Source organism: Crinia signifera, chromosome 2 (assembly GCF_055691185.1).
Source record: "Crinia signifera chromosome 2, ASM5569118v1, whole genome shotgun sequence".
Classification (NCBI taxonomy): domain Eukaryota; kingdom Metazoa; phylum Chordata; class Amphibia; order Anura; family Myobatrachidae; genus Crinia; species Crinia signifera.
In genome coordinates, this window is record NC_139218.1 from 24,667,196 (window position 1) to 24,694,930 (window position 27,735).

Genomic DNA, 27,735 nt, shown 5'->3' on the forward strand with positions numbered 1-27,735 from the left:
ACCAGAGAAAATACCCTCTTAATCCCACACACCCGCTCCCTATCCCACCCCTTCCTCTTCTACAACATCCCAGACACTGAAGAAGCCGAGCCGCAGAGCCAGGGAGCACTTCTAAGTGCTCCCGCAGGTTGCGGCCTAATCGAGACCTGAAGCCGGGGACCTCGATTTTCAAGACGTGACGCCGTCCGAGGCGTCGGAATCAGAGAGACGCGAGAAGAGGCCCGCAGCACCGCCGGGAGCAGCGACAGAGGGGACAAACAACAACCCCCCACACCCGAAGCTCCGGTAAGCCAGGCGGGGGCCCCACACGCTGACACACCGGAGCGCTCAGCAGAGTCTCCGGAGTCGCGTGTAGGCGGCCGGACGCCATTACAAGCACGCTGCCCGACGGGGGACACTGCCGCCAACGCTCACGCCTTAACAGCCAGGGTGACTGCCAGCGGCTAGTATAGCCTAAGGCACCATCCACTCACACCTCAAACCCCCCTGTGCTGGAAGCCTGACAGGGGTAAAAGCGCTGGGAATCCCCATTGGCGGCCATCTTAGAAAAGGCAACCCCCGCAGCCTAAGCCCTATCCAGGCCACACACAGGATTCTGCTCCCCATAAAGCCCACAATCCCAAACCCCACACCCATAAAAGGACTTCAGATCTCACTCCACAGATCCTATACACAGAGGGGTGGACGAATGCTCAACTGACCGGCAATCTCAGAGACATTTAAAATCAGGGCACCCACACCACCTGTACTGCTACCTCCCCTTGCTGGACTGAGACCTGTACTATCTATATACGATTCTCTGCCAGAGCTGCCTTCTAGACACAGAGGTGTGACACAGTTCTGCCAAACATTTCAATATAGTGTGGCCGCCACCACCCCCCACTGTATACGGCTTCATTTCAACTTTATCTCTCTCCCCATTCTGGGAGAAGAGCCGTGTACGCAATGGAATAATCTGAATACCATATCTGCCAGACTGGTCCAACATGGCTGATGATGCTGCTTATGTCTACACTGTTTTTTCTTACTGACCGCTTGGACATGTGACTATAATACAATCAGCCTCGGATGCTATGGCGGATACTAGCTACACCTCTCTATACATAATGTTTTCTCAGTGAAATGTGACTTGCTCCTTTCTCCTTTCCTGGCCTCAAGCACACCTGCAGCAGACCTTACAGACATCCCTGCACTGGTTGGCACCTACCACTCATTCCTGCTAGGGGAGGTGCATGGAAAAATTCCTAGTGCCTTACTCAATGTCCTCTGCAGGCTCCTCCCGTATCCCACCTTCTGACTCCCAGTGTGGCTATTCATCAGACTCTGATCGCTCCGTTACCCGTCTAACCTCTCAAAATAAAAGAAAAGCCACAAATACACCCAGGTCCTCCAAAATGAAAGCTGCCGATATTGCAGCCGTTATAGGCCCAATGCTAGATGAAAAGTTGGCAGGCCTTAAGACTTCCATTGACTCCACCTTGGCCCAACTTACTCAACACTCCCAACGCCTAGACATGGCTGAACAAAGAATCTCCTCCCTTGAAGACGACCTTCAGACGGCCCAGACCACAATGGCTGCACACTCCAAGGAGATACTTACCTTGTCTGAGAAATTAGACGACCTGGAGAACAGAAATCGACGTAACAACTTGAGGGTGGTGGGCATACCGGAGTCGGTCAAGGGTCATGAGCTTATGGACCTGCTCGCTTCATGGATCCCTGAACAACTGGCACTAGACCTCAAAGGAACGCCTATAGCAATTGAAAGGGCCCACAGGATCGGCCCAGACAGACCTAACCCCAACGGCAGACCAAGACCAGTCATAATGCACATCCTTAATTATGCCGATAAAGTCAAAATCCTAGACCACTACCGAAAAACGGACAGTATCACATATCAGGGTGAACGCCTCCTCATCTTTCAAGATTACTCTAATCTGGTGGCCTCCAAGCGCAGGGACTTTGCACCAATATGCAAATACCTTATCGACTCTAAAATAAAATTTTCATTATTGTACCCGGCCCGCCTCCGTGTGTTTGGGGATGGCCAGACCCTCTTCTTTGAGGACCCTGCTAAAGCCAGGGCTCATTTCTCAATTCCTGAGACTTGACTGGGAGAACTGGCGTCCCTGACCACATAAAGGCTCGCTGATAAGTATCCCTCTATTTTCTTTTATTGCTACAGCCTTCTGCTGTAGGGTGTGCTCCTACTGTTTCTCTGCTGAGAAAATGCACTAATTTAACCGCTAAGCATCTGTTAGGCTTAGAATAATGACCTTTCTATTATTATTACAAATTTGTTTGTTGTTATGTTATGTGCCTGCCCGTCCTTTTAACGAACCCCGTCCCACCATGGGATCACCCCCCTCTGCTCGCTGGGACAGAGAGGGGCCCCTTTTTCAGCTACTATTCGATTGTAATATGATCCGCCCAGCAGGAATTGGCTGATATGACCAGTCAAATTCCCTCTTTAAACCCACCAGGAGAAGAATCCACACTTCTTACTTTTAATATAATTTCTTGGAATGTCGAGGGCCTTAACCATCCCGTTAAACGTAAAAAGATTATGTCCCACCTCACCCGTTTGAAACCCCATATAGTTTTTTTGCAAGAAACTCACTGGGTGGAGGGCTCCCATCCCTCTCTCAAAGCCCCATGGCTGGGAGAATGCATATCGGCATCCTTCACCAACAAGACCAGGGGGGTGGCAATTCTACTTAATAGGAACCTCCGATATTCCATCACTAGAAAATTTATAGATCCAGAGGGCCGATTTATTCTTTTAGACCTGTCTCTCGATGATACCCAGTACACACTGCTTAATGTATATGCATCAACTAACCCTGATGCACCTTTCTTTGCCATTCTATTACAGAAGCTGCTGTCATGGGGTTATACTAACCTTATTTTAGGTGGAGACCTCAACACGGTCGTGGACCCATCCATGGACAGATCCGGGGTGAGTGTGGCCAGGTCCCAAACCTTTTCTACTCTTCTATCTCCTCTATGCTCCCAACTCGGCGTCAGTGACCCCTGGCGTATATTTCACCCCTTACAACAAGACTTCACTTTTTACTCACACCCACATTCAACACACTCCAGGATAGATTACCTCTTTCTCTCAGATCATCTGCTTCCCAGGGTGACACATACGGCCATACATGATATAATAATTTCTGACCATGCACCTATATTATTAACCTTACAATTAAACAGGCCCCAAACTTTCACTAAAAGCTGGCGATTCCCTGCACACCTGTTTCATTCAGAAGACTTTCTTCTACATCTTAAACAGGCATGGTCCAACTTTGTCATTGACAATACAGCCCAGGCTGATAATCATCACATCTACTGGACTGCAGCAAAGACAGTACTAAGAGGACACATCATGTCATACGTCAACTCCAAACGCAAAAAATTCACAGCCCAACTTCATACCCTCAGCACTGCATTGACCTTGGCATATAACACATATAAAAGACAAGACACCCCGACCCATAGAGAGGAATATCTGGCCGCAAAACAAATCTATGACACTTTCCTTACAGAACAAGCCCAATCCTCGCATAACTACTACCGTAATAAACTACACAGATTCGGTAATAAATCTGGAAAACTACTGTCCAATCTAATGAAAGGCCCCCAATCCCGCACATGGGTTAAGAGTATACACAACTCCGATATCCTTATCACTGACCCCAACCAAATAAGCAGTGAATTCTCTAAATTCTACGAATCCCTATACACTCAGGAACCATCAGACACACAGACTAGCGAGACATTCCTGGCGGGAACAGAACTACCCACACTGACCCAAGAGGAAAGGGACCTGTTAGACGACCCAGTCACAGAGGAGGAGGTGCTGGACACCATCAAAGCTCTACCCAATGGCAAAAGTCCGGGCCCAGATGGATACGGGGCAGAATATTATAAATTATTAAAAGGAGACATAGCACCTACCCTTACACTACTATACAACCATATAATCACAACCGGAGAGATGCCTCTTAGATTCAACGAAGCCAGAATAATAGTATTATTGAAACCAGGTAAAGACCCCACTGCGATGGGCTCATACCGTCCAATTTCCCTGCTAAACCAGGACTTTAAAATTTTAACCAAATTAATGGCTAACCGCCTGCAGAAATGCCTACCTCGCCTGATCTCGCCAGCCCAGTTGGGTTTTGTAAAGGGCAGACAATCGGTGATGGGAGTTCGCGCCGCCATAGCGGCGATAACACACACCCGACTTCACAACCTCCAATCCAATATACTTATTAATCTAGATGCCGAAAAGGCTTTTGATAAAATCTCATGGTCACACTTGCAGACCGTACTATCCAAACAACTCTTTGGGAGATCCTTCAGGGGGCTGATTCAGGCGATGTACACCCTCCCTACGGCCCACGTGATGGTAAATGGCATAGCATCCCCGCCTTTCCTACTTGAACGGGGCACTAGACAGGGATGCCCCCTCTCGCCCCTCCTTTTTAACTTAGCACTCGAACCACTCATAAGACATATCATTTCCTCCCCAGACCTTGCAGGAATAACAATTGGCAACAGAGAACTATAAGTTGTCGCATTCGCAGATGACATTCTCCTTTTCCTATCTAACCCCAAACACTCTGTCCCTTATCTTATAGAAGCCATAACACGCTTTTCCTCGTTTGCTGGCTTTTCTATAAACTTCGCCAAATCAGAAGCACTGGCCATATACGGCCAAGTGAGAACAGACTGGACTGCCCCGTTTCCATTCAAATGGGCCACAACATACATCACATACCTAGGCATAGCTCTTCCTCCCCACCCCCACAAACTATATACGTATAATATTACCCCGGTCATCCAAAAAATCCAAACAGAACTCAATCTATGGCAAAATTTACCACTGAATCTATTAGGCAGATGCAACCTATTCAAAATGGCCAGCTTCCCAAAACTACTCTATGTGATGCAGATGACGCCAGTTCTAATATCTGATTCAGATATATCCTCACTCCACTCCATGCTAACCAAATTTATTTGGAATGCAAAAAGACCCCGAATTAGTCTGTATAAATTGATGCAGACAACTCAGAGAGGAGGCCTTAATCTGCCTAACATAAAGTACTACAACTTGGCATGCATCCTCCGCTTTGCAGTGGACTGGATCAATGACACAGCTATTTACACTGACGTGGCCTTAGACTCACAACTTAGTGCCCCTCTCTCACTAGGCTTCCTCTTACATGCACGCCCATCACAGCTAACCAGCCCCCAATTTGATAACCCCCTATTGGCCTCCACAGTTCAAGCATGGCGACGTGCGAGGAAATCCCTAAGCTTAAAACATTTTTATTCCCTATCCCTTCCGTTGGTTGGTAACTTGGAGTTCCAGAAGGGAGAAGCCAGATCACCTTTCATAGCCTGGCGATCCCAAGGCATCTCATGTTTACGACATTTGCTTAATACATCTCACACTCCACTTACATTTGAAGAAGCGACGCAACGCTTTAAGCTCTTGCCTAACAATGTCTTTTCCTACATCCAAGCCGTTCACTACCTCAGATCTGTCCTAAACAAGCTCCAACCCCGGGATATCACGAACCCACTAGATTCGGTGATACGCACTCAAACACACTCAATTTCCAACATATATGGGCGCATACGTCCAGAGCTAGACATAGATACAGATCTACAGGCACTCACAAAATGGGCCTCCCAGTCCTCCTCTCTGGACTCAGAGGCAATATTAGACACTTTCCTTATCAATTTAAAACTTGTTACGGCCAGTTCCTACCAGGAAATGTTATATAAAATTTTCCACAGAGCCTACCTCTCACCTAAGCGTTGCTACCTGATGGGTACAACTGAAAGATCAGACTGCTCTAAATGCCACACACCAGAGGCAGATATACATCACTGCCTTTGGCAATGCCCCCACATACAAACTTTTTGGCACGCGCTTCATAATTACGCCACGACTACACTTAAAATATCATTTAGTTGCACTGATTCCTGGGCACTATTTGGACACATAGCGGACCAGCCTAATATACCAAAAAATGACAAAAAATTATTGGTACTCCTCTCAGCGGTAGGACAAAAGGCAATTCTACAGCAATGGATACATACTGAGGCCCCAACGGTTGACATGGCAACTTCACGTCTTCTTTTCTTGTTCACGATGGACTGGCTAGAAACTTCACTTCACAAAGAACTCCTCACCCCTAAACTATTTGCCTGTTGGAATAAATTCATTCATACACTCCCTTCCCGCACCAAACAGGCCATACAGGGATGTTTCCAAAATACATCCTGGTACTCTCTTCAGCAACTGCAGAACACCCCACCAATTACCATAGTTTGAAGATTAAAGCTCCTTTACACTAATTTAAAAATATATTCCTTCTCTTCCCTTTTGTTCTTCCATCCCCCCCCCCCTCCTCCTTACCACATATTCCTACTCTATACCTTGTTTAGTTTTTTTATTTTTCTCCTCTCTTTTTTATTACTCCCTATTCTTATTCCTTGATTTTTCTTCTCCTGACTTTTACGCTAAGAGGATCTCTCCATGGATGGGTCGGCGGTCCGGGACGGCTGCTGGGCAGGCACTAAGGTTTATTTTTTTCTGGATGTCTGCCATGTTGGGGTAGGACCAGAATATACATTTATATACTTTTTTCCTGATACTATTTACAGTTAATTTATTTGTTGTTAGTCTGTTATTATATATAACTTAGGACATTTCCACTATACTAATTAAATGACAAAAACAGGCTTATAAATGGAGAGTCTCTCCCAATACCATTTGTTAAAAATTTCCAACATCCTAGGAACTCGGGAGTCTACTCTTTGTCTCATGTAGATATAGTGAACTGTTATAAACATAGAAAATGTTAGAAAATGTTTTGAATCTCTATTGATGTTACTATGCCAATATCATCCGAATTAGGATGTGATGTATCAATGTTCTATTTTATGAGATTCAATAAAAAATATTTTGGAAGAAAAAAAAAAATGACAGAGTTACTGTAGAAATACTGAAATATTTTTTTTTAATATATAAACATATAAAAAAAAAATGTTATGTCAAATGTTTAATAAATGAATACTCCCAAAATCTGATAGGTCACTATGGGGTAACACCACCATTTATCTGTTTTGGAAGATTTAGTAAATCTACCCCCAAATCTTCAGTGTTGGGGAGCCCGTTCCCACTGCAGCCTGTTTCCTGTACTGTACTGTGGACTATGCTGAATTAGGGGCCTGAGAATTCGCAGTTGTCTGCGAGTAGACAGCCGCCTCCCCATGCAAAAATGCGAGTGAACTACTAAGCACAATCCACTCGCAAATCAAGGAATATCGGGGCAGGCGGCTGAAATCACAAAAGGACAGCGACTGCTAGAAGTCAGTCAAGCTGACTTTTCTTAACGAAGGCAGTAGATCTCATTTGATCGACCATCAAATTATTTTTTTCCTCCTAGGAACAAGTGTGAATCAGGCCAAAAGTCTGAGATGGGATGAACGTATGGCGTAATAATAGTTACATCCATTTATTTATCTCCAAAGAGCGTGCAATCTATTCCACTGCGCCAATGGTTGATAAATGCAATATAGCTAATTGCATGTGAAAACACAGCTGGGTATACAATGGAGCGAGGAGTACCTGGGTGATATTTGGGCTGATATATCGTACCGTGTGTACACATCAGAACAATGTAAAGAAAAGGACGGAACGATCCCTTTCTCTGCGGCAAGGTCAGGTCACACTGCAGAGGACACATGAACATAGGAACGCTTTGTATGGAGGACAGCGAGGAGTCACGCTGCTACACAGATATTTAGATATTTTGACACAGAACTGTACTATATTGCTTATTTTCCTATTTGTGTTTATATGTAATTAGGACGTTCATGTAAGATGGCTGTCTATCGGTGTTAGCCATCGTTCATCCATGGATTTAATCCATCGATGGTCAAGAACCGATGGAACAAAAGAAAATCAACCATAGTTCACCATCAATAGCAGAGAATCAACTATGGTATGGTTCTTCACAATCGATGGTAGAGGGCCCCCAATGGTGGAGGATGTTTGTGTGTGTGTGTCCCAACTATTCAATGCAGGTAAGGGGGTTTAGCTCCACCACCTGATGGACCTGTGAAGCACCTCCACCAAGGAATGGCCATCGACATTTTGTAACCATCAATATTTTATGCTAATAACAGAATACTAGGTACTTATATGGGGCTATTCTGCGTAGGGAAATCACATTGCATGGGCCATTTTAAGGGCCATGCAATGCGATGTGATTTTCCTATGTAATATATTCACTGCTCTCTAAAGCCCTGGGGGATCGCATCGCACCTCCCGCAAAATCGCATGCGATTTTATAGGGTGTACGATGTCATGACATTAGATGTACAATAATAGCATTGTATGACATACAATGAGGTTTTAGGCACCCCCCCCCCCCCCCCCCCACTATCCACGCCACCCCGAAGCGGAACGCGTCCTTCGACCTTTTTCATACCCCCACTATCCACGTCGGCATGGAGTTGATTTTATATAGAGTAGCGAGCGCAGCGTGGGGATGCGGAATACATGTAAAGTAATCCGCGTGCGCTCGGCACACTATATAAAATCAACTCCACGCCAACGTGGATAGTGGGGGTATAAAAAGTTCGGAGGACGCGTCCCGCTGCGCTCGTCACGCTTCGGGGTGGCGTGGATAGTGGGGGGTGGCCTAAAACATCATTGTATGTCATACAATGCTATTATTGTATACCTAATGTCATGGCATCGTACACCCTATAAAATCGCATGCGATTTTGCGGAAGGTGCGATGTGATCCCCCGGGGCTAAAAGAGCAGTGAATAAATTACATAGGAAAATCGCATCGCATGCCTCTTAAAATGGCCCATGCAATTCGATTTTCCTAAGTTTCCGTACGTATGCTAATTGGGCGCCCAACTAACATATAAGTACCGAATACTATTGCTATCGATAAGGGAGGACTAGATGGTTTCCTACATTAATGGAACAGCATAACTGAAGAGCTTTTTTTGGGGGGGGTTCCCTAAAGTGCCAAAACAGTGAAGACCCACCCCCAGGTTCTGATTGCCCCACCATCAATTGGCGAAACCATGTACTATTGGCGGTACATCCACATCTTTGCGCTCACCTCTTACGCCAGTTAGTTAGCCGCTACATGCCCACAACTTTACTAAAGGTAATAGATGGCATGGACCTCTAAAATAACCCTCTCGGGTCGCCGTACGCTGCGTAAGCGGTGGCCGCAAAGACGAGGAAATACCGTATTGGCATCTATCTATGGCAATCGTTGATGGTGGTCACAACAATGACCATCCCTGCCAGGCACTGATCAGCAGTTTTGTAATGCTGCATGGAGAAGGGATGATCATCGGTGAGTGAAAACATTGAAGGTTTTATCTTGGGTGGGATTTTATTTATATTTTTAAATCAAGGTTAACAACACATGGAAAAACACATGGGGCAATCGATGGTTAATTCCAAATTTGGGTGATTTACAGCGATTTGTGGTGGGTCACGGGTGCAGTCATGTGACTACTAGCTAAAGCGATGGCTAACACATCCCAGCATGCCCTGCATCAGTTTTGGCATGGCCAAACTGTAAAACGGCAGCAGGGCATGCTGGGATGTGTAGTTCAGCAACAGCTGGAGTGTCAAGGTTAGTGGAGTGCCACGCTCAGTCCTAGCCGAGACCAGTGGTAGTGCTGCCGCCGCTGGTTGTTATGGGGACGGTAGTGGTAGTGGGCACGGTCACGTGATGCCGTGGGAAAAGCGCGTCAGGAGATTAATTTCTTCGTCTCCGCAGCAGCGGCCCCTAGCGGTGAGCAGTGATAGGGCCTCTGCTGCTGCTTGTTATGGGGAGGATAGTGGGCGGGACTTCAGGCGCGATCACGTGACGCCAGGGAAAAACGCGCCAGGCTCAGTCAGTCAGTGTTTGTGTTCGCTGCCGCCATGTCTGCGCTCATACCCGGCTATTCCCCCAGCTTCAAGAAGCCCACGGACGTCCTGCGGCTGAGCCGGCGGAGGAGCCGAAGCGAGGCCGGGGCCAAAGCAGCCCTCTTCTCCCCGGGGGATGCCACCAAGCGGGCGGCCGGGGTGCGCCCCTTCTCCCCGGGGCGGCAGCAGCAGAGCGGCGCGGTGAAACGGAGGAACCCGTTCGCCAGCCTGGAGAACACCGTGCCGAGGAAGAGGAGAGCAGGGAGTGTGGCGGAGTGTGAGCTGCCGACGGAAGGCTGGGCGCTGGCGGAGCAGGAGAACCCGCCGCCCGCTCAGGTGAGAGATGAGGGGAAGGGGGCGCTGCCGGTGCCGGGACACCGCGGGTCACCCGTGTACCGGACCCTGGCGGGTTTTCGAATCGCCCGCAAGTGGAGCAGCCAATGAGGGGTGGCGACGTCACGGGCGGGTGCACACGTGACCGGTCATGTGACGTTTGGTGAAGCTATGTCACCTCCTCCCCCAGTGCAGCTGCTGCATCAGGTCTCTCCCAGGCGTCCCCAAATCCCAGGGACAGTGCCGGCTTTTGTGAATGTCCCCAAGTCTCCCCCCACCCATATTCTTATTGCGGATCTTGTAGTGATAATGCTATTTATATAGCTCTTTCCTCCCAGTAGGACTGTGTGCTTTACAGCACACACAAAGCTTAACAGTGGATATTAGTGGGCAGGGAAGTCTTGAGTCTGTATATTAAGGAGTGGGAGCCTTGCACTGTGTCCCATAGAGTTGGAGCCGGGATGAGTTCAGACAGATTCTAGGTACAGTTAAAAGTCCTGCACTCACCTTTTTGGTCAGTATGTTTGTAGGCGCTGCTGTGCCTTAGGGGTGTCCCAGACCCCTTTGGTTCATATGCGGTATTTGTGCAAGGCCATTAGCGCTGTCTGTGTTTAAATGTGTGTTCACATTCTGATGTGTTTATTGAAGTGAGTCGAGAGATATTGTGCTATAAAAACTGATGTTTTATTAAATCAAATTAATGGGTTGGGCATATATGCACTTGTCAAGAGAAAATACTACTTGACAGTGGGCTTGGGTTCGCAGTAAAAGTAGTATTTTCTCTTGACAAGTGCATATATGCACAACCCATTCATTTGATTTAATAAAACATCAGTTTTTATAGCACAATCTTTCTCGACTCAATGAATTAACACATCAGAATGTGAACACACATTTAAACACAGGCAGCGCTAATGCCCTTGTACAAATACCACAGTTAAAAGTCCATCATCTTCATGATGGTGGACTAATAACTGTACCTAGCCAAGATGATCAGTAAGGAATAGGAAGCTGCTTCAAGTACACTCTAGTGTTCTCTGGTCCTGACATCGGCGATTTTATAGGTTTATCCAGCATGCTGGATATTAATCGCTGGGCCATATAATAAGCCACAGGACAAGACTGCAGCATAAGAACCTGTTTTATCAGTGTAAATCACAGCCAACTGGCATCTACTTTTGACGCTTAACTAGACAGTCATTTAGGTTTTGTTATTGGGTTCTCATTACCTGGAGCAAAAGACACGTACAGTTGTGTGTCATCAAGCACTGGCCAGGCATTATTTTGTTGAGAATATATTGGCGTTGAGAATAGATTTGAGCCAGCTAAGGACTCTGCCATTGAGTCCACAGAAATTCTTCAGGCGCTTAATTAAAATCCAATAGTCCAAGTTGTCAGATGCTGCAGAGAGATCCAGAAGGATTAAAGCCGTGTACACACGACAGCGATATGAGTGTGCTCCGGCGATAAAACACAGGGTGCGCGCTCCCGTTTTCAGCCCCGTTATAATCGCTGGTCGCAGGAGCTTGCACCTGTGACCAGCTGATTACCTCTGCGGCTCTGCCGGCAGGGGTTTCTTTTCATCAGTGGCCATCTCTGGTCGCTGATGAAAAGGAGACATTGAGCGATATATCGCCCCGTGTGTACACACCTTAAGATTGGACAGTCACTTGCATTTTGCCATTAGAAGATCATAGAGCACAATACCAGGGCTGTTTCGGTGCTATGTCTTCTGAATGAATGGATCCTAAATCTCATGGGGTGACAATTGGCCTGACCATTGCTTCCTTTAGTGGTTCAGGGAAAATGGCTGTCTGCAAGGAGCAATGAACTATCTTTGCAAATACAGGTTTAATTATGTCCATACACCCCATTAGAAGCTTGGTTGATTCAGGGTCCAGATCATGGGTAGTGGGACGCAACCTTCTGTTCATTTTCGATAATTTTGCCATTTTGGTCAAAGCTGTTCCAGGAAACCAGATTGCTTACATTGGCAGGCTTGGGTGATAGGCAGTCCTTTGATGGCACTGGCTTGGGGAGCTGTATGACATGCAAGCTACCAGTTATATGGCTACCCACTTCTGTTATACACTGATTCAGTGGTAGATAAGTTCCTTCATGATGATGTCAATAGATCAGTTATTCAGCAGTGTAGTTGTAGTGTATTTATTAAATACACCACACTGGCCAATAGATCTTCACAATTGTAGTAAAGGAATCCTTTTTCTCCTTTCTGTCTCATTTCAATCTTGATAATATTGTGAAATACAGCATCTAAACTGAACCCAGAACCACACATTTGTACTGTAAATATTGATCTAAGTATCTAAGATCTTATACAGGGAGGAATGACAGCAGAGAGGAATGACAGCAGAATAATTACACACAGCAATGATAAAAAAAAAAACTGCTGTATTTAAAGTGTAGGTCAACTGGACCGAATAACCAACTCAAATCTGCATAAGGACAACGCAACAGATATTCCTCCGGGTAAATTTTTGACCATCAACAACAGTGTATTATTTAATAAATACACTACAACTTCACTGCTGAATTCCAAACCATACATCTATTATACAGAGAAATAAAAGGGTGTGATAAATTGTGTGTAACAACCTAATTAAACTCGATACGGAAATCACAAGGGCACTATAAAAGGAGCACCAACTGATATAACACTCCAATATAAGTGCGACCCAAACATCCAAAATAACCTTAAATGCAAACAATCCCTGCAGAGTACTTGACTACCAATAAGAACAAAACATACTATGTAGGCAAATTGTTACAAAGTAAAAAGTAACAATAACCTCTGTAAAAGTGTATCAAAATAAATGAATAATACAACAGACATTAGTCTGAGCTAATTGCCATCAATTTTGCGACAGTGTATTATTCACAAACACACTTAAGCTGGGTACACATCTATACAATCCTTTTTTTTTTGCAAGCGTTCGGCCGACCGTACTCCCTTCGGACCGTCCACAAACAGCCGACACGAGCGTATACACCTGTACAATTTACTTGCGACGTCTGATTTACTCCCGTCCAAACAGTCGCAAGAAAAGGATTGTACCACCGTACACACTCTCCCGATTTGGGCTATTCACACTTCACATGTGACCAAAATTATAATAATGGGCTGGGTTAGGGCATAATTATAGCAGTCACCCTTTTACCTATTAAAAAAAAAAATCAGGAAACCCGACAAATAGGGCTTCACTGATTTTTATTTTTTTTTAAAACCAGGTCCGGGGCTGGTTCCCAAAATACGGGGGACAAAATGACTAGGGGTCCCCCGTATTTTAAGAACCAGCCCCAGGCCAAACCAGCCAGCAGGGTAATGCCACAGCCGGGGGACACTTATGATATAAGTTCCCGCGGCCAAAGCATTCATCCCTACTGACCAGTCAGCCTGGCCAGGGGCCCTGGGGGAGTGGGGACCCCCCCAATGAAGGGGTCCCCCCTCCCCTCCAGGACTTACCTGACCAGGCTGAAGCCTGGTGCTGTCCCCGATGCCCCTGGGTGGTGGGCATTGGGCTGATGGAATGGTGTAAAAAATAGAATAAAAACTATTGTTTACTGATTAAGATTACTGAAGAGGTGCAGAACAAGAGTATTAAAGTGTAGTGACCATAACAAGGATACTTAGAACCAAAGGCTTATTTTTAAATCTATATACATATTTTCTTTTTTCTTAAGTGCAGTATAAGCACTTCACACTACATGTATGTTTGTTAATGTGTTTCTTAATATTTTTAACATCTTAAACATTTCACAAAATAAGGTGGAACGCTACCCGTGAACTTATAAGCTACACGGACAGAACTTCCCCTTATCTTTCAATCGAATAATCAATAAAGTTATACGTTTTATATAATCGAAATTTATCTCTCTAGGAGTGCATCCGAAGTGCAAATCTTTCCTCTCCTTTTTTTCTTCATATATTGTACCCAACTTGCCCCGGATAGCACCCCCGCCACATGAAAATTGAATGGGCGGCTCCGCAGAATCCCCCAAATAAGTGGGATCTAAACCAACTTGTGTGCGGATTCCTAACTTCCCTCTCCCCCTTTTGAGATTGCTGTCTTCACAAAGTAAAACATAATAATTTTTTTTTTTTTTTCAGTTTATTTCAGAAAAAGATGTAATTTGCGGAGAATTCTTTGACACCGAGCTTGCTGTAGCCACAAAGATTCAAGTAAGTGCCATGTATTCCTAATTACAAGAAGCTTTATAGAAGCAATGTCAGAAATATTCCAGATTGGAGGATCTTGTGGTGTTAATACTATTTATATGTAACCATTTGCATTTCTTCCAGTCTCCTGAAAAGCCTCTAACTGTTCTAGAGCAGCCTAAAGGATCACTTACCTACCCAGCTGACTGGAGTCTAAAGACCCGCCTGCTTTTCACGTCTTCCCAGCCTTTCTCCTGGACCGACCACTTAAAAGCCCAGGAAGAAGCTCAGGGCCTAGTTTTACATTGTCGTGCTGCTCCTGTCAGTCTGCCTCACAGTATACCGGTAACGGCTTATGTTTTTAACAATTTTTTTATTTATTTTTTATCCGGTTACTGTATTCTGTTCCCCATAACCTTTTACAGATTTATATCTAGCTGGCAGAGCACCTCTGTATACATAAAAATATTTTGTGGATGAGTCCTTATCAAAGATTGCTTTACAGATGGAGCAGCTCCAATCATCTGCCAGAAGGGGGCGCAGGAGACGCTGAGTAGGGAATCTGCTCCCTGTTGCTCAGTGACTGGGACGCGCAAGCATGTGAGATGCTCGCGCATCCCCATCGGATGCAGCGCCTCTCAGCCAGCCTGCACCAGCTCAGGGAATCTGCCAATTCCGTGAGCTTGGCGAGAGGCGCTACATCTGTATCTTTCTAGCTTCTATCTATTTCACCAAAGCCTGTATCGTAAGCAGATATTTTTTTTTTCCCTTTCTTTGCCCTCGGTTTTATTAACTATTATCCGTGCAGAAACTTAATGGTCCGTCATATTTATAGTCCAAAAACGAAAATAAGCAATTCTGCCTATATTATACTATAAAAGCTTTGGTTTCATAAATACATTCAGCGTTGTATTTAGTTGCTGGATGGTGTTGTGGCTTCTTTTGGTTTATCTCCGCTTCTCGCACCAATGTGCTGATACTTGTATCAAGCAGCCACCAAGGTCACAAAAATAAAAATCCAGCTTCCCAAAGCCGTGACAGGTTATTATGGGATTGGATTAGTATCTGGATTTAAGAGCCGTCTAAACCCATCCCCACATTATTGGCAGCCCATTGTTTTCTATGTAGAAGATAGATGAGTTGGCAATTGTTCTGGCCTCTGCCTGATCTTAATGTGGCACAGAGATCTCTTTAAGGGGCCCATTTATCATTGAATAATTGCGGCTAAATCACCGAAAACTATCATTTTCGGCGGGTAGCCGCAAATATTAAGTGTCCCCTGAATGTATCTGGAGGAATGCAGCAGGAATCTCCAGTCTCTGCTGCCATCCCTCCTGCACTGCCTCCAGCCGCATGCGGGATGCAATGCTGCCCGATATATCAGCATTGGGTCCCGGGGCTACAGTCATTCTGAGATGGCAGTAGCCCACTGTAGCCTACGGCAGTGCGGGGGGGTCAGCGCTAACTGCGCATGTGCAGACCTCTCCGGCAAGCGGCTGAGCGCATCGCTAAGATGGGCCCTATCCCTGCGATGGGATCACATATTACAATGCCATCCTGGGCAGTACTATTCCATTGTATATGCGATCCGTAATAAATTGGCACCAAAAACAGTGTCTGTATTTTAAAATCTGCCCTCTGTTTTCCGCTTGAAATCTTTTGAAAGGGGTCACATTCCCTGTTTAGGTCTGAGGACAGGCACTTTTTGACTGGCACAAGTATTCACAGCTGGTTACACACCATGCCACACTACAGTGAAGTGGTGTTTGCAGAGGCTGTTGTTGTTGGCATCTTGAGACCCTTAAAGTTCACTCTAAGGGGAACCCCCTTGTGCTCTTTGGAGATTGAATAAGATCAACTTTCAGTAAGTGGGCAGCTGGATGTCGGCAACCAGTGTGGCAGTGGGAAGTCGGCAGGGATTGTAGTGTAGCGCTGGGTGCATCCTACAGTTTATAAAAGGAGCATTCTGTGGCCCTCTGCTAAAGAAGGCTGGCGGGAAGAGTACAACCCACTAGGTAATATTATGGTACTGCAGATACATAGGCGTGTTCTGTAAGAGTGTAGAAATCTGACATTGCCTTTTGATAGTGTCATTATGCTAATAAGTGAATTGTAGGAATATGTATTGTGGGGACATTAACCAGCCATGTTGGCTTCTTGGTAATTATCGTAATGTAGAGAAAGCATATTTGTAACATGGAGTATAAAGAGCAATATTACAGTCCATAATAGTCTCTGTACCATCTCGTGGTATTACGTGGTTCCTTACTTTCTTATTCCACTCTGGTATAGGAACCAAAGCAATCTAGTGAGCTGCGATGCGCGTTCCAGCAAGCACTGGTGTACTGGCTACATCCTTCACTTCCGTGGCTGCAGCTCTTCCCCAGGATCGGAGCAGACCGGAAAATGACTGGCAAAAATAACCCGTGGTCTCAAGATGAGTCGCTGCAGCAGGTGTTAATGAGTGAATGGTAGGCACTGTGCTAACGCTGCCTTATCGGCACAATGGGCCCGATTCAGATCTGATCGCGTTAATTCGTATGGTAGCCAATTATGGATACTCTGCGCATGCGTAAGGTTCGCATGAACGGGGCCGTCCTGCGATGAAGTACTGCAACTAATTCTATACATGTTCTTTCTCTCCACAGGGCTCTTAGTTTCACCTCTCTGTATAATCTGCTGAGAGCAAAGCTGTGTCCGTACTTCTACGTGTGCGCTTATCAGTTCACGGTGCTGTTCCGGGCACCAGGTGTCGCAGGGTGTGATGTAATTACAGCGGTCATGTCTCCTACCACACAGGGCTTAAGGGAAGCGATGAAAAATGAAGGTATATACCAAGCTTGCGTCTAATTCAACTGTTTCTGGGTAACTGTTATGTGTTATTAATACCGTGCTCACACTGCTAGTGGGTACTACCCGGCATTTAAATGGCGGGTACTGCAGCGCCTGACCATGTTCTCACTGCTAGGCAAATTCCAGAGTGAAGCAGTTCTACCCGGTAATTTGCCTTTCAACACAGGTTTTTTTTCAGGCCAACCTTGTTCGGCATACCTGGGTCTCCAAACAGGGTGAAAAGCAGGGTTGGAGACCTGGGAATTTTGACTCGGGTTGGCCTGTTCGCACTGGGGGAAAAAAAAAAAACCTTTTTGAAAGACAAATTACTGGGTCAACATGCTTGGCCTGGGACTTTGCTTGAGAGCGAGAACAGTGTATACCAGGTGTTTATCGATTGTGGCCCATTTTTTTTTTTTTACTGGTCAATTTTAAAGGTTTTAAAAGGACTTAAAAGCAAAGTGTTTTCCAGGAATTGAATTTTCTCTGCCATTGGTGGTAAATGATGCCAGTAAAAAAGAGAAGAGCGCGGAGTCAATGCCACAATCAAATGACAAGACTCCGGAGACTGGAGACGCATGCGACGCAGAAGAGTATGTAAAATGTCAGGTGTCGGATACATGAATCATTGTATGTTCCACAAGGCAGTGTTTCCCAAGCTCTGTCCTCCAGGCACACACACGTTTAGTGATCGCTACTCTTTAGCACAGATGGTTAAATCCTATATGTATGTCACCTGTGCTAAAGTATGGCTCTCCTTTTTTAAAACCTGGACTGTTAAGGCCTCTATACACCTATCCGAGATATCGTATGAAGCCCAGCATGTGATACCTTGGCCCGGTGGCTCGACCATAAGCAATGTATGGTATGTAGTACCAGCAGGTGCTGCCGGATCCGATTTAAAATCTTATGTTCGGTGATCTCCCGTGTACATCTGATCAGAATCGGTAATTGGGCAATTTTTCACCTGATTTTTAGGCCCCATCCATTGTAATCAGGTGAAAAGGGTCCAAATCGTATACGTGTATGGCCAGCAATAGTTTGCTTTGAGGAGCGTGGTTGGGAATCCCCGCCGTATGAAAGTGACCTATTCATTCAGGATACTGGTGGCCAAATAGATTTTGGTGTTTTATCGAAAGTCACTTTCATGTGTTTTGAGATTCATATAATGGTCAACGGTGAGGTCGCCATGGCAACCAAAATAGGCCAGCTGATCCATAGTGTGACCGATTCCCTATAGTCAAGGTGCAGCCCTGCCACCTGTCTTGTGATGGGCCAACTGGCATTTCTCCTTGATGCAATAAGTGGGCATGCAGATTATTACAGGTAGAAGAGATCATTCTGTGGTGATTGGCTATAGTCATTTCTAGAGTTCATATATAATAATGAATGCAATGCAGCCACATAATGTACCATAGTAGATACCTCCAAGGTTCCTATTGATGCTGCTGTGAGGAGCAATAGTCAGGAATGTAGGGTGTGGAACCTCAGCATGTCCCAGGAAAACAATTACGTAAGGTCACCTTTTAGCCTTAAGAATTTAGATTTCCTACGTAAGGTAACATTACGGGTCATTATGACAAATATTTGTTTCACCTATTTCACACCAATTTTGACAAAAATTATCTTGGTACTGGTTAAGCGAACCTCTTCATTTTCCAGTACAGTCACTGACACTTCAGGTTCCAGCTTAATATAAGGCTGATCAAGTCCTCGGTAGTAACAGCAGAAATGTTCTAGCATTACCAGTTATTTATATGGCAACTTCTATTTTCAGGGAACCATTAGACAGTGACGAGGAAGAGAGCTTCTCGTGGTTGGAAGAAATGGGAGTTGAAGACCAAATTAAAAAGCCAGATGCAATATCCATCAAACTGTATCCTTTCATTGTGATGAGACCCAAGCTCTGCTGATTGGCGTCTGGGCGACAGTGAATGTACTGCTTTCCCAGGTTTGGCCATTGGTATGGATCAGGATTCAGAATTCAAATATGTGATCTACAGCTACCGGTGGCTAACTTGATCCTACTAGGAGCACATGTCCATATCGTCTTACTAGAGAGTAAAAGATTTGGTGCCGGTGGAGTCATGAAAGACAAACGTAAGCTTAAGGGGATCTATTTCTGATCAGGACCTTTTGATATCTTAAATCTAGATTTATTTATATAAGATATGGTGGATTTATCCATCCTTTTAAAGGCTGTTGTCACTTTATCTAAGCCAGTATTTCTCAGGTCTGGCCTCTAGGTAGGAAATAAGAAAATAACATAATAACATGCTTTCCCGGTCAACCCCAAGAATCCCACGTGAATTACTTAACAATACCCATGGTCCTAGTAGGTAGTGGTTTCACCTGTGCTCTGGCACACAGTATAACAACCATGCACTTATTGGGTGCTATGAGGTCTGGAAGTAAGAAACCCTAATCTGTGCACTCTGCAGATAATCCTTACATTTCGATAAAGAAAAGTCCCTGAAGCACCTCTGTCTGTACGCCGTAATCTCGAAAATGGCTTGACGGATTTTGGGGCGTTTTTCACTATTATATAGTACCGTTCTCCCGCAAAGTTTACTTATATTCACCATAACCACATCCCGTATGGGAGACTAGCAAAATGGGTTTATCATAATCATTCCTTTAAAATGTATTATTAGAGTCCAGTTCCTGATGAGCTTTCTTTGCCATGACCATAAATAAAGCACAATGTCACACACTTAATGTAGCTGGAGTTGATCTACAGTAAGTGGGGAATGTTTTTACCATGACCAACTTTGTGGCCCTTTCGCGTATTGCATGAACAAAAAAAAATTTTTTTTTGTCACATCTGAAGAAAAAATGACAAATGTGGTCTATAACTGTCTCCTATTGTAAAGCACAACGGAATATTCTGCGATATATAAGTAACTTAATAAATGATAAAATAATTTTTTTTTTTTTTTAAACCTGTTACTAGAAAAAATGTTCCCGTGTGAAGCCGGGGCGGTCTCTAGTTGATGAATACAATGGCTTAGATCAGTGGATGGAGTGTCACATAATTGTATTGGTCTTTTTATACCTTGACCTGAGTTAATCCAGACGGAAGGAGAGGAATGAAGTGAAGTTGGACCACAGGCCGGAATCCGTTGTGTTGGTGAAAGGAACAAACACATTCACGTTACTCAATTTCCTCATCAACTGTAAGAGCATCGTAGCTGCGGCTGGTGCTCAGGCCGGACTCCCGCCCACACTGCTGTCACCAATCGCATTCCGGGGCGCCACCATGCACACACTGAAGGTGCGGTGTACTCTCACTTTATGAAATGTACAGCGGTTTTAAAAATCTACTTCATTTTTATGCAAATGCATTGCTATAGGATTTATTATCCATGCTAATATACTGCTTTCTCCATTTTTCCCTTGGCCTATTAGAACAGAAATATTTGGTGTTCAGTTTATACATGTGGAAGTAGCAAATGATCTAGGTCAGCGGTTTTCAAACTGAGTCCTGACCCAAAAGCGGGTCCTGGCCTTCTCAGCATGGGGTCGCGACTCTATATTGCTGATGACTTCTCTAATCTGTCAGTCTGAAAAATCTGTGGAATTGTCTGTTATTTTAGACTCCTCCCATCACTCTGTGCCTCCACAATGCTGCCATGTATGTGCTGTCTGCTGACCACACATGTGATGGGTTATGGTATATCAGACTCCTCCCATCACTCTGTGCCTCCACAATGCTGCCATGTATGTGCTGTCTGCTGACCACACATGTGATGGGTTATGGTATATCAGACTCCTCCCATCACTCTGTGCCTCCACAATGCTGCCATGTATGTGCTGTCTGCTGCCTACACATGTGATGTGATGGGTTATGGTATATCAGACTCCTCCCATCACTCTGTGCCTCCACAATGCTGCCATGTATGTGCTGTCTGCTGACCACACATGTGATATGATGACCTTCTGCAGTAACTTGCTGGGGTCATGTGATTGTTTTTATTGTCTGATGGGGTCCCAGAGCAAAATAGTTTGAGGACCCCTGATCTAGGTTATATTTCTCTAGTGATTCTGCGGAGTACGGTATTCATATGGATGTTTGTTCTAGGCGCTGGTTCATCCCCCTACAGTATAGAAAGCCTTCCCACCCATGGCCCAGCATATACTGTTCCCTTGCAATCAGTTAGTAGACTGCTCCTAAACTTGTACTAATCTTTTCCACATGCAGCTTAGACAGAGCAAACATTCATATACACATTCATTGGTTCTCCAACTCTGTCCTATTAGCTCTTGAGTTGAGTCCTTCATCTTTGAGTCTTGGTGGTTATAGGTCTGTTGGGATGGTTTGTCCCTCATCTTTCTGATAATATGTAAACATCGATTCCAGAAAAGGTTTTTGTTTGAATCTTAGCGCAACCCCCTTAAAGAAGATGTTAATACACAATAAACATTTATATAGGATTTATTGTGACAAAAATGATTGACAAGTAAAAACAGAAATAGAGAATGAAAACAGATATTTACAGAGTTTCCACTGGTAAATTTCAATGTTTCTTTGGTCACATCCAGCACAATAAAATACGAAGACTTTCTCTCACCATAGAACAAAGTTGCGGTGGGCTATGCTTCCATATGAAGGTCTACGGCCACACCGCAGATGGCTTGCTAAAGGATAGTCCTCAATATAAAGTGCAAGTGCGTCCTTAAAGTGTCTGGTCGTCTTAAAGTGCAAAGTGAAAGTGCACTGTGATCGGCAGTCTGTATTGGATACACAGTGCAGTGAAAGTGCACTGTGATCGGCAGTCTGTATTGGATACACAGTGCAGTGAAAGTGCACTGTGATCGGCAGTCTGTATTGGATACAGACTGCCGATCACAGTGCACTTTCACTTTGCACTTTAAGACGACCAGACACTTTAAGGACGCACTTGCACTTTATATTGAGGACTCTCCTGTAGCAAGCCATCTGCGGTGTGGCCGTAGACCTTCATATGGAAGCATAGCCCACCGCAACTTCGTTCTATGGTGAGAGAAAGTCTTCATATTTTATTGTGCTGGATGTGACCAAAGAAACATTGAAATTTACCAGTGGAAACTCTGTAAATATCTGTTGTTTTCATACTCTATTTCTGTTTTTACTTGTCAATCATTTTTGTCACAATAAATCCTATATAAATGTTTATTGTGTATTAACATCTTCTTTAAGGGGGTTGCGCTAAGATTCAAACAAAAACTTTTTCTTGGATCTATATCATAGAAGGTGGTGTACCTTCTTATGTTTGAATAGCGGCACCCGGCTTAATCAATTGCGCTTGATAACTCCACAAACACTTGTCTTAACAATATGTAAACCTCGGGCAAGATGTAGTAAAGGTTTGGTGAGTGTATGACCACGTAATTCTGTTTTATGGAAATAATGATAGGGGTGCTCAGATCTCCTCTGAGGCTTGTGCCACCTTAACTATTGAGGGTATCAGATAAATGTATGAATCTTTGTGCTGTATATAATCCTCTCTGTTTTCTCCAGGCCAGGAGTGTGAATGTGAAGACTCTGGTACGGTCGGCATACAAAGATCAGTTCAGCCTGGAGATAATGGGGCCGGTGATGCCTCATGCTCTGCATTCCCTGACGCTGCTACTCAAGTCTGCACAGATGGGCAGTTTCTCAACCGCCCTCTATACACATGAGCCAACCACGGTGTTCAACACGGCTACCCATGACCAGGACTGCCAGGTGGGCACTGGAGTTAGGGGGCCTCGCTGTAACTTGGGTGCAACCTCCTTGATGGGTCTTTTTGTTCACTCATCTTATTTTTAAAGTGCAAATGTAAACCACTTTTGGCTCATTCCAATTAACCGTGAGTTGCCAAGTAAATATCGACAATGGCACCACAATTTGCATCTCACAGGTCAAACAAACCCTGTATGGGCAGATTTACAGCCCACACACTGAAATCTGTAAGTACGGCCATACCATTGGTTTAGCATAGTACTGCGCTTGTACCCACCGTGAAGGTGTGTAATTGGATTGGCCCCTTTAGAAGAGCACCTATATATGTGCAAAGGGTAGTTTTGTTTTATATGTGACTACAATTTATTTTTTCTTTCCCCAGCAGAATGATGGTTCTGAACTTGTGAACTGCGGCCTTCATCCTCTTACATTGGCACAATGTACCCAGTTGTCTACACTTGGGAAATCCTCGCTACGTCAGCTAGAACTGAGCGACTACAAATACACTTGGAAATGCTGACATGTTCTGAAAACACAACCTCTATGTACTGTCATAGTTACCTCGTAACAGTGGTACAGACATTGGCCAGTTAAGTCTATCACTGCCGTGCTGGCCTATAGCTTCATCAGCTGTGGTCTGTTACCCTTCTCACCAATCGTATTCCAGACCCGGGGGAAGAACGTGCTATGAGAATGGGTTGTCCAACCATGCTGTAGAATCTGTTTTAGCTACAGATAACTTTTTTAGCTTTTATTTAATATTTTAGATGAAACTTAGAATTTGGAGACCTGAGATTTACGGATCGTTCGTTTTAAACTAATTTTATTGGTTAAACAAAATCCATGAAGTATTTATTGACAAATGCGGCTTTGCGTTTATATGGATATCTAGAATCTAAACGGCCTCGCTTAATGTCACTGTTCCATGTGATCTACCATGGACGTGCTGAGCTAAATGCTGTCCGATTACCATGAAGTATTGTTGTAAAGCCACTTTTACTATGTTATTTCTTGTCCTTTTTTTATATTGTATGTATATACTGACAGAAAAGTGCTTGGCCTGGTGCTGCAGAATTTTCTATTTTTTTTATACCAGGAAATTCTGTAATCCGTTCACTGCCTTGTTGTAATGATGCTAAAACCAGAATCCTGCCTGATTATTTACCTGAACTTCTGCGTGAAGGACACTTGTGGCCTGAACTTACCCACACTGACATTATGTGCAGATTCTGATTTTAATGAATTTTACTTGTGTATTAATGTGATCTCCAATTAAAGATCTAATTCTTCACAAATGTATTTTCTTCTGCGGCAGACGTCAGGGGCCCCAGGGATTACAGTGGGTAGAGTGAGGTCACGACCTTTCCAGCACCAGAAAGAATAAAACTTCTGGACTGCCCAGAGACAGCCCTGGCTTCACCCCTCCTCTACCCTGCCTCCTAGGCTAGCTACTTTCAGTTTTGATTGTGCTGGCAGGAGCCTAAACTTTGTTTTTAATATTCTTATTTTTACACTGACTGGAGTCAGTGACAGAGCAGCAGCGCTGGGGGTCTGTTAGACCCCTGCACTGCGCTCCATCACCCGGGACCCGGCAGCCGCATCACCTCACACGTGGCTTCCACAGCGGGGGTGTCGGCTGGCTCCAGGCACTGAGGAGACGCAGCTGCGACGGGGACAGGGACTTCAGCGGTGACAACCGCTTCAGGTAACGCGCTCCCCGCTGGGAGCGTGCACATGTAATAGCGGCTGAGCAGCTCGGCGAGGGGGATGCCGGGCTGCACTAGCAAGCGGTCAGAACGCCACCTTTCAATAGGTTGTGCACCCTGCCCCGCTGGACCACCAGGGAGACTTGAGTGTGGGCAGCGGTGTCGGTATGCGGGGCCGCCCGGCATGCGCCGGATCCCCGCCATCTTACCGACGCCGCATGAGTCATTAATCCCAGGTGGCCATTTGCTAGTAGGGGGAGGGAGCCTCTCCTCACACAGCCCCTCTCCCGGAGACAGGAGCTAGGATATACCCACGTGATTTTCCAGCCCTGGTCTCTGCCTGCCTGCCTGCTGCATAGTGATAGAGGTACACGGAGAGCACTTTGCCAGTCCGGGGTCCACCTCTTTACAGCCAGGCCATTTGGGCAAATCCCCCCCCCCCCCCCCCCCTGTACCTCTCCTACTGGAGCACAGGTTACAGCAATTTATGCTCTTGCCGGCCATAGTGCTTTGCGGAGCTCAGTGCCACTTTATTATTTGTATATTATATGTGTGCTGTGTCTCTTATACTGTGTTAACACCATCACTGCATGTCAGAAGTATAGTGTGTTACCTGTACCAGTGTAGCTGCCTCTTGTACAATGTCAGAGGACAGCGATAGTGACACAGGGGCTCCTATATTGGTGTCCTGCACACATTGCAAGGCTGGCCCGAGTACCACCGGCCAGCCTGGACAGTTGTGAGTATAGCCTGATGGCGGTCCGAGGCTACCCTTTCAAAAAGGTGCGCCATTGGAGCTGGCCAGGAGGGGAGCTTACTGCAGGGTCTGCTCCCAGAGGCCATGACACTTCCCCAGCTGTCACACGGCTCTGGTGGTCATTTTAACATACTTGACACCCCTGCACGCTGCTGGAGGCTCCGGACTGATGCTGCCAGGGCTGTGCTCCAACATGTCCCTGTCTCCCAGCTGCATCTATGACTGCAGCAGCTCCCCCAGGTTCTGTGATCAGACAGTGGGGTTTAGAGCATAGTGGGACAGTATTGGGCTCATAGCACTCCTGTGTTATATACCATGGTGTTGTTGATGGCCTGTGGCAGCTCATCTCCTTATACTGTCTCTCTTATCCAGTGATTCTATCTCTGGTTACCTATACCTAATCTCTCTCTGTGTGTGTGTAGTGTATAAGTGTATATATTGGCAGGTGGAAAGTGTATAACTCAGTGTACACTGTCCTCTGAGGGGCCTGCTTTATCAGTCCCCTGTGTTCCCAAAGGGATGTTCCTGCTGCCTTCCCTAATGTATTTTTTCTTTGTATTACTGCTACCACTGGGTGACAGAGAAATCGTTAGATCTATGCAATAAATGCCTCTGCTTGTTCAATGTGTACACTGTGTTCTTAGATTACAGTTTATGGGGGGACAGTTTGCAGCCAGCTAGGTCATACAGAGGAAAGCAGGAAGTCTTATATCCTGCTATCAGGGTGACACAGAGGTCACTGCCTTACTCTCTAATGCACAGATACTGAGGGTAACATTTCACTGTCACACAGACATCTAGTTGTGGTGTGTACTCACAATACAATCCAGTGTGGGATCTGACTATGTAGTTGGAATTACATTAGGATAGCATGCAGATTGCACATTTGAGATCATGATGCATCCTCTTGGCAGGCCACAAATGTCTATATGAAGTCTAATGCAGATAGCATGACTTGTATGTAACTAACTCATAAGTTAGCAAAGATTTCTATAGCAAGTCAAATAGCAAAGGAATCTCAGTGTGTGCAACAATTACAGTTCTGGTCCAGACACTTATAAAGTGTAAAAGACCTCTGCAAACTTTCAAACCCAGTCGGCCATAGTGCAGGTATGTTTAAACCTAATAAAGAGCGATAGCTCAATCAGCAGCCCTCCCGTCACTATCCAGACGAGGCGCACGGCTAGGACCTACAGCCATACCACATTGGATAGGCCCAATCTCGTCTGATCTTGAAAGCTAAGCAGTGTTGGGCCTGGTTAGTACTTGGGTGGGAGACCACATGGGAACACCAGGTGCTGTAGGTTAAAAGGATTTAGTCCCCACAATACCATGGGTTATTTCATGCTCTGACAGGGCACTATGGCAAACGTCACTATAGTGGACCCTGAAGTATAATTTCTCCACAGGATAACCTTCGGTATTCCTGCTCAAAGGAAGTTGGAGAATAATTTGACTTAGTATTCCTCCAGGCCTCTAGTAGCCTTGCACCCCAGCCGGGTAGCACTTTTGGGGGATGCAGCTGTGCAGGTGCGGTACGAATTGTGTAATGGTTAACCATTCAAACAACGCCATTACCCTAACTGTGTGGAGTTTATGTAATTCTCCCTGTACTTGCGTGGGTTTACTCCAGGTACTCCCGTTTTCTCCCACAAACAATTCTGTTTGTCAATTCTTACGGTTTTCCACTAAATTATGTTAGCCGAGTAACACTGCCTGCAGCTTTTATAATTAATAGTGAAGTACAGATGGTGTAATGGTTAGCATTACTGCCTCACAGCGCTGAGGTCATGGGTTCTATTCCCACCATGGCTCTAACTGCAGAGGTTATATATTCTCCCCGTGCGTGCGTGGGTTTCCTCCGGGTACTCCGGTTTCCTCCCACAAGATATGGCCTTGACTACACATCCCTTCGGGGACGCATTCTCACTTTGGTAACCAGTAAAACTTGTACCAATGTTGACGGCCGTGTTCACTTCAGCGCCACCAAATGCTATATACCAATATGCTGCCTTTTATCTGTACGACCTATTATATAGAGGTACATATATACATAAATTTACGTTTTATATGCATTTGTGTGTGTGTGTGTGTGTATGTATGTATATATGTATATATATATATATATATATATATCCAGGAGAATTTTGGATAACGGATTATTCCATATTTCGGAATATTTTAATATTTCAATTATGTATTTTGAAGTATCTTGCATGTATGCTGTATAAACACATAAAATACACACAAATA

At 45.1% G+C, this 27,735-nt stretch overlaps 1 protein-coding gene and 1 non-coding gene across 3 annotated transcripts; both read left to right on the forward strand.

The window, feature by feature from the left end:
- Positions 1-9,906: 9,906 nt before the first annotated feature.
- On the forward strand, positions 9,907-24,314 carry DONSON (DNA replication fork stabilization factor DONSON). Of its 2 annotated transcripts, none has more exons than XM_083171785.1 (10): positions 9,907-10,309; positions 14,436-14,507; positions 14,628-14,828; positions 16,776-16,954; positions 17,132-17,310; positions 17,788-17,908; positions 19,093-19,191; positions 20,391-20,589; positions 22,816-23,022; positions 23,405-24,314. In XM_083171785.1, exons 1-10 carry the CDS (start codon positions 9,989-9,991, stop codon positions 23,537-23,539), a joined length of 1,713 nt encoding a protein of 570 aa, XP_083027911.1. In that variant the 5' UTR covers positions 9,907-9,988; the 3' UTR covers positions 23,540-24,314. The 2 variants fall into 2 exon arrangements, with proteins under 2 accessions (XP_083027911.1, XP_083027909.1); XM_083171783.1 differs by having other exon boundaries at positions 9,908-10,309; positions 23,402-24,314.
- A 2,356-nt stretch (positions 24,315-26,670) lies between these two features.
- Positions 26,671-26,789, forward strand: LOC146061911 (5S ribosomal RNA). The gene has a single exon (XR_014471314.1). It is a non-coding gene; the product is annotated as a 5S ribosomal RNA (ribosomal RNA).
- The last annotated feature ends 946 nt before the right edge of the window (positions 26,790-27,735 follow it).

Coding starts and splice junctions, on each gene's coding strand:
- DONSON (XM_083171783.1), top strand. CDS start 9,989: ATGTCTGCGCTCATACCCGGCTATTCCCCCAGCTTCAAGAAGCCCACG. Junction 10,310..14,435: donor AGAACCCGCCGCCCGCTCAG/GTGAGAGATGAG, acceptor TTTTTTTTTCAG/TTTATTTCAGAAAAAGATGT. Junction 23,023..23,401: donor CCCATGACCAGGACTGCCAG/GTGGGCACTGGA, acceptor TTCTTTCCCCAG/CAGAATGATGGTTCTGAACT.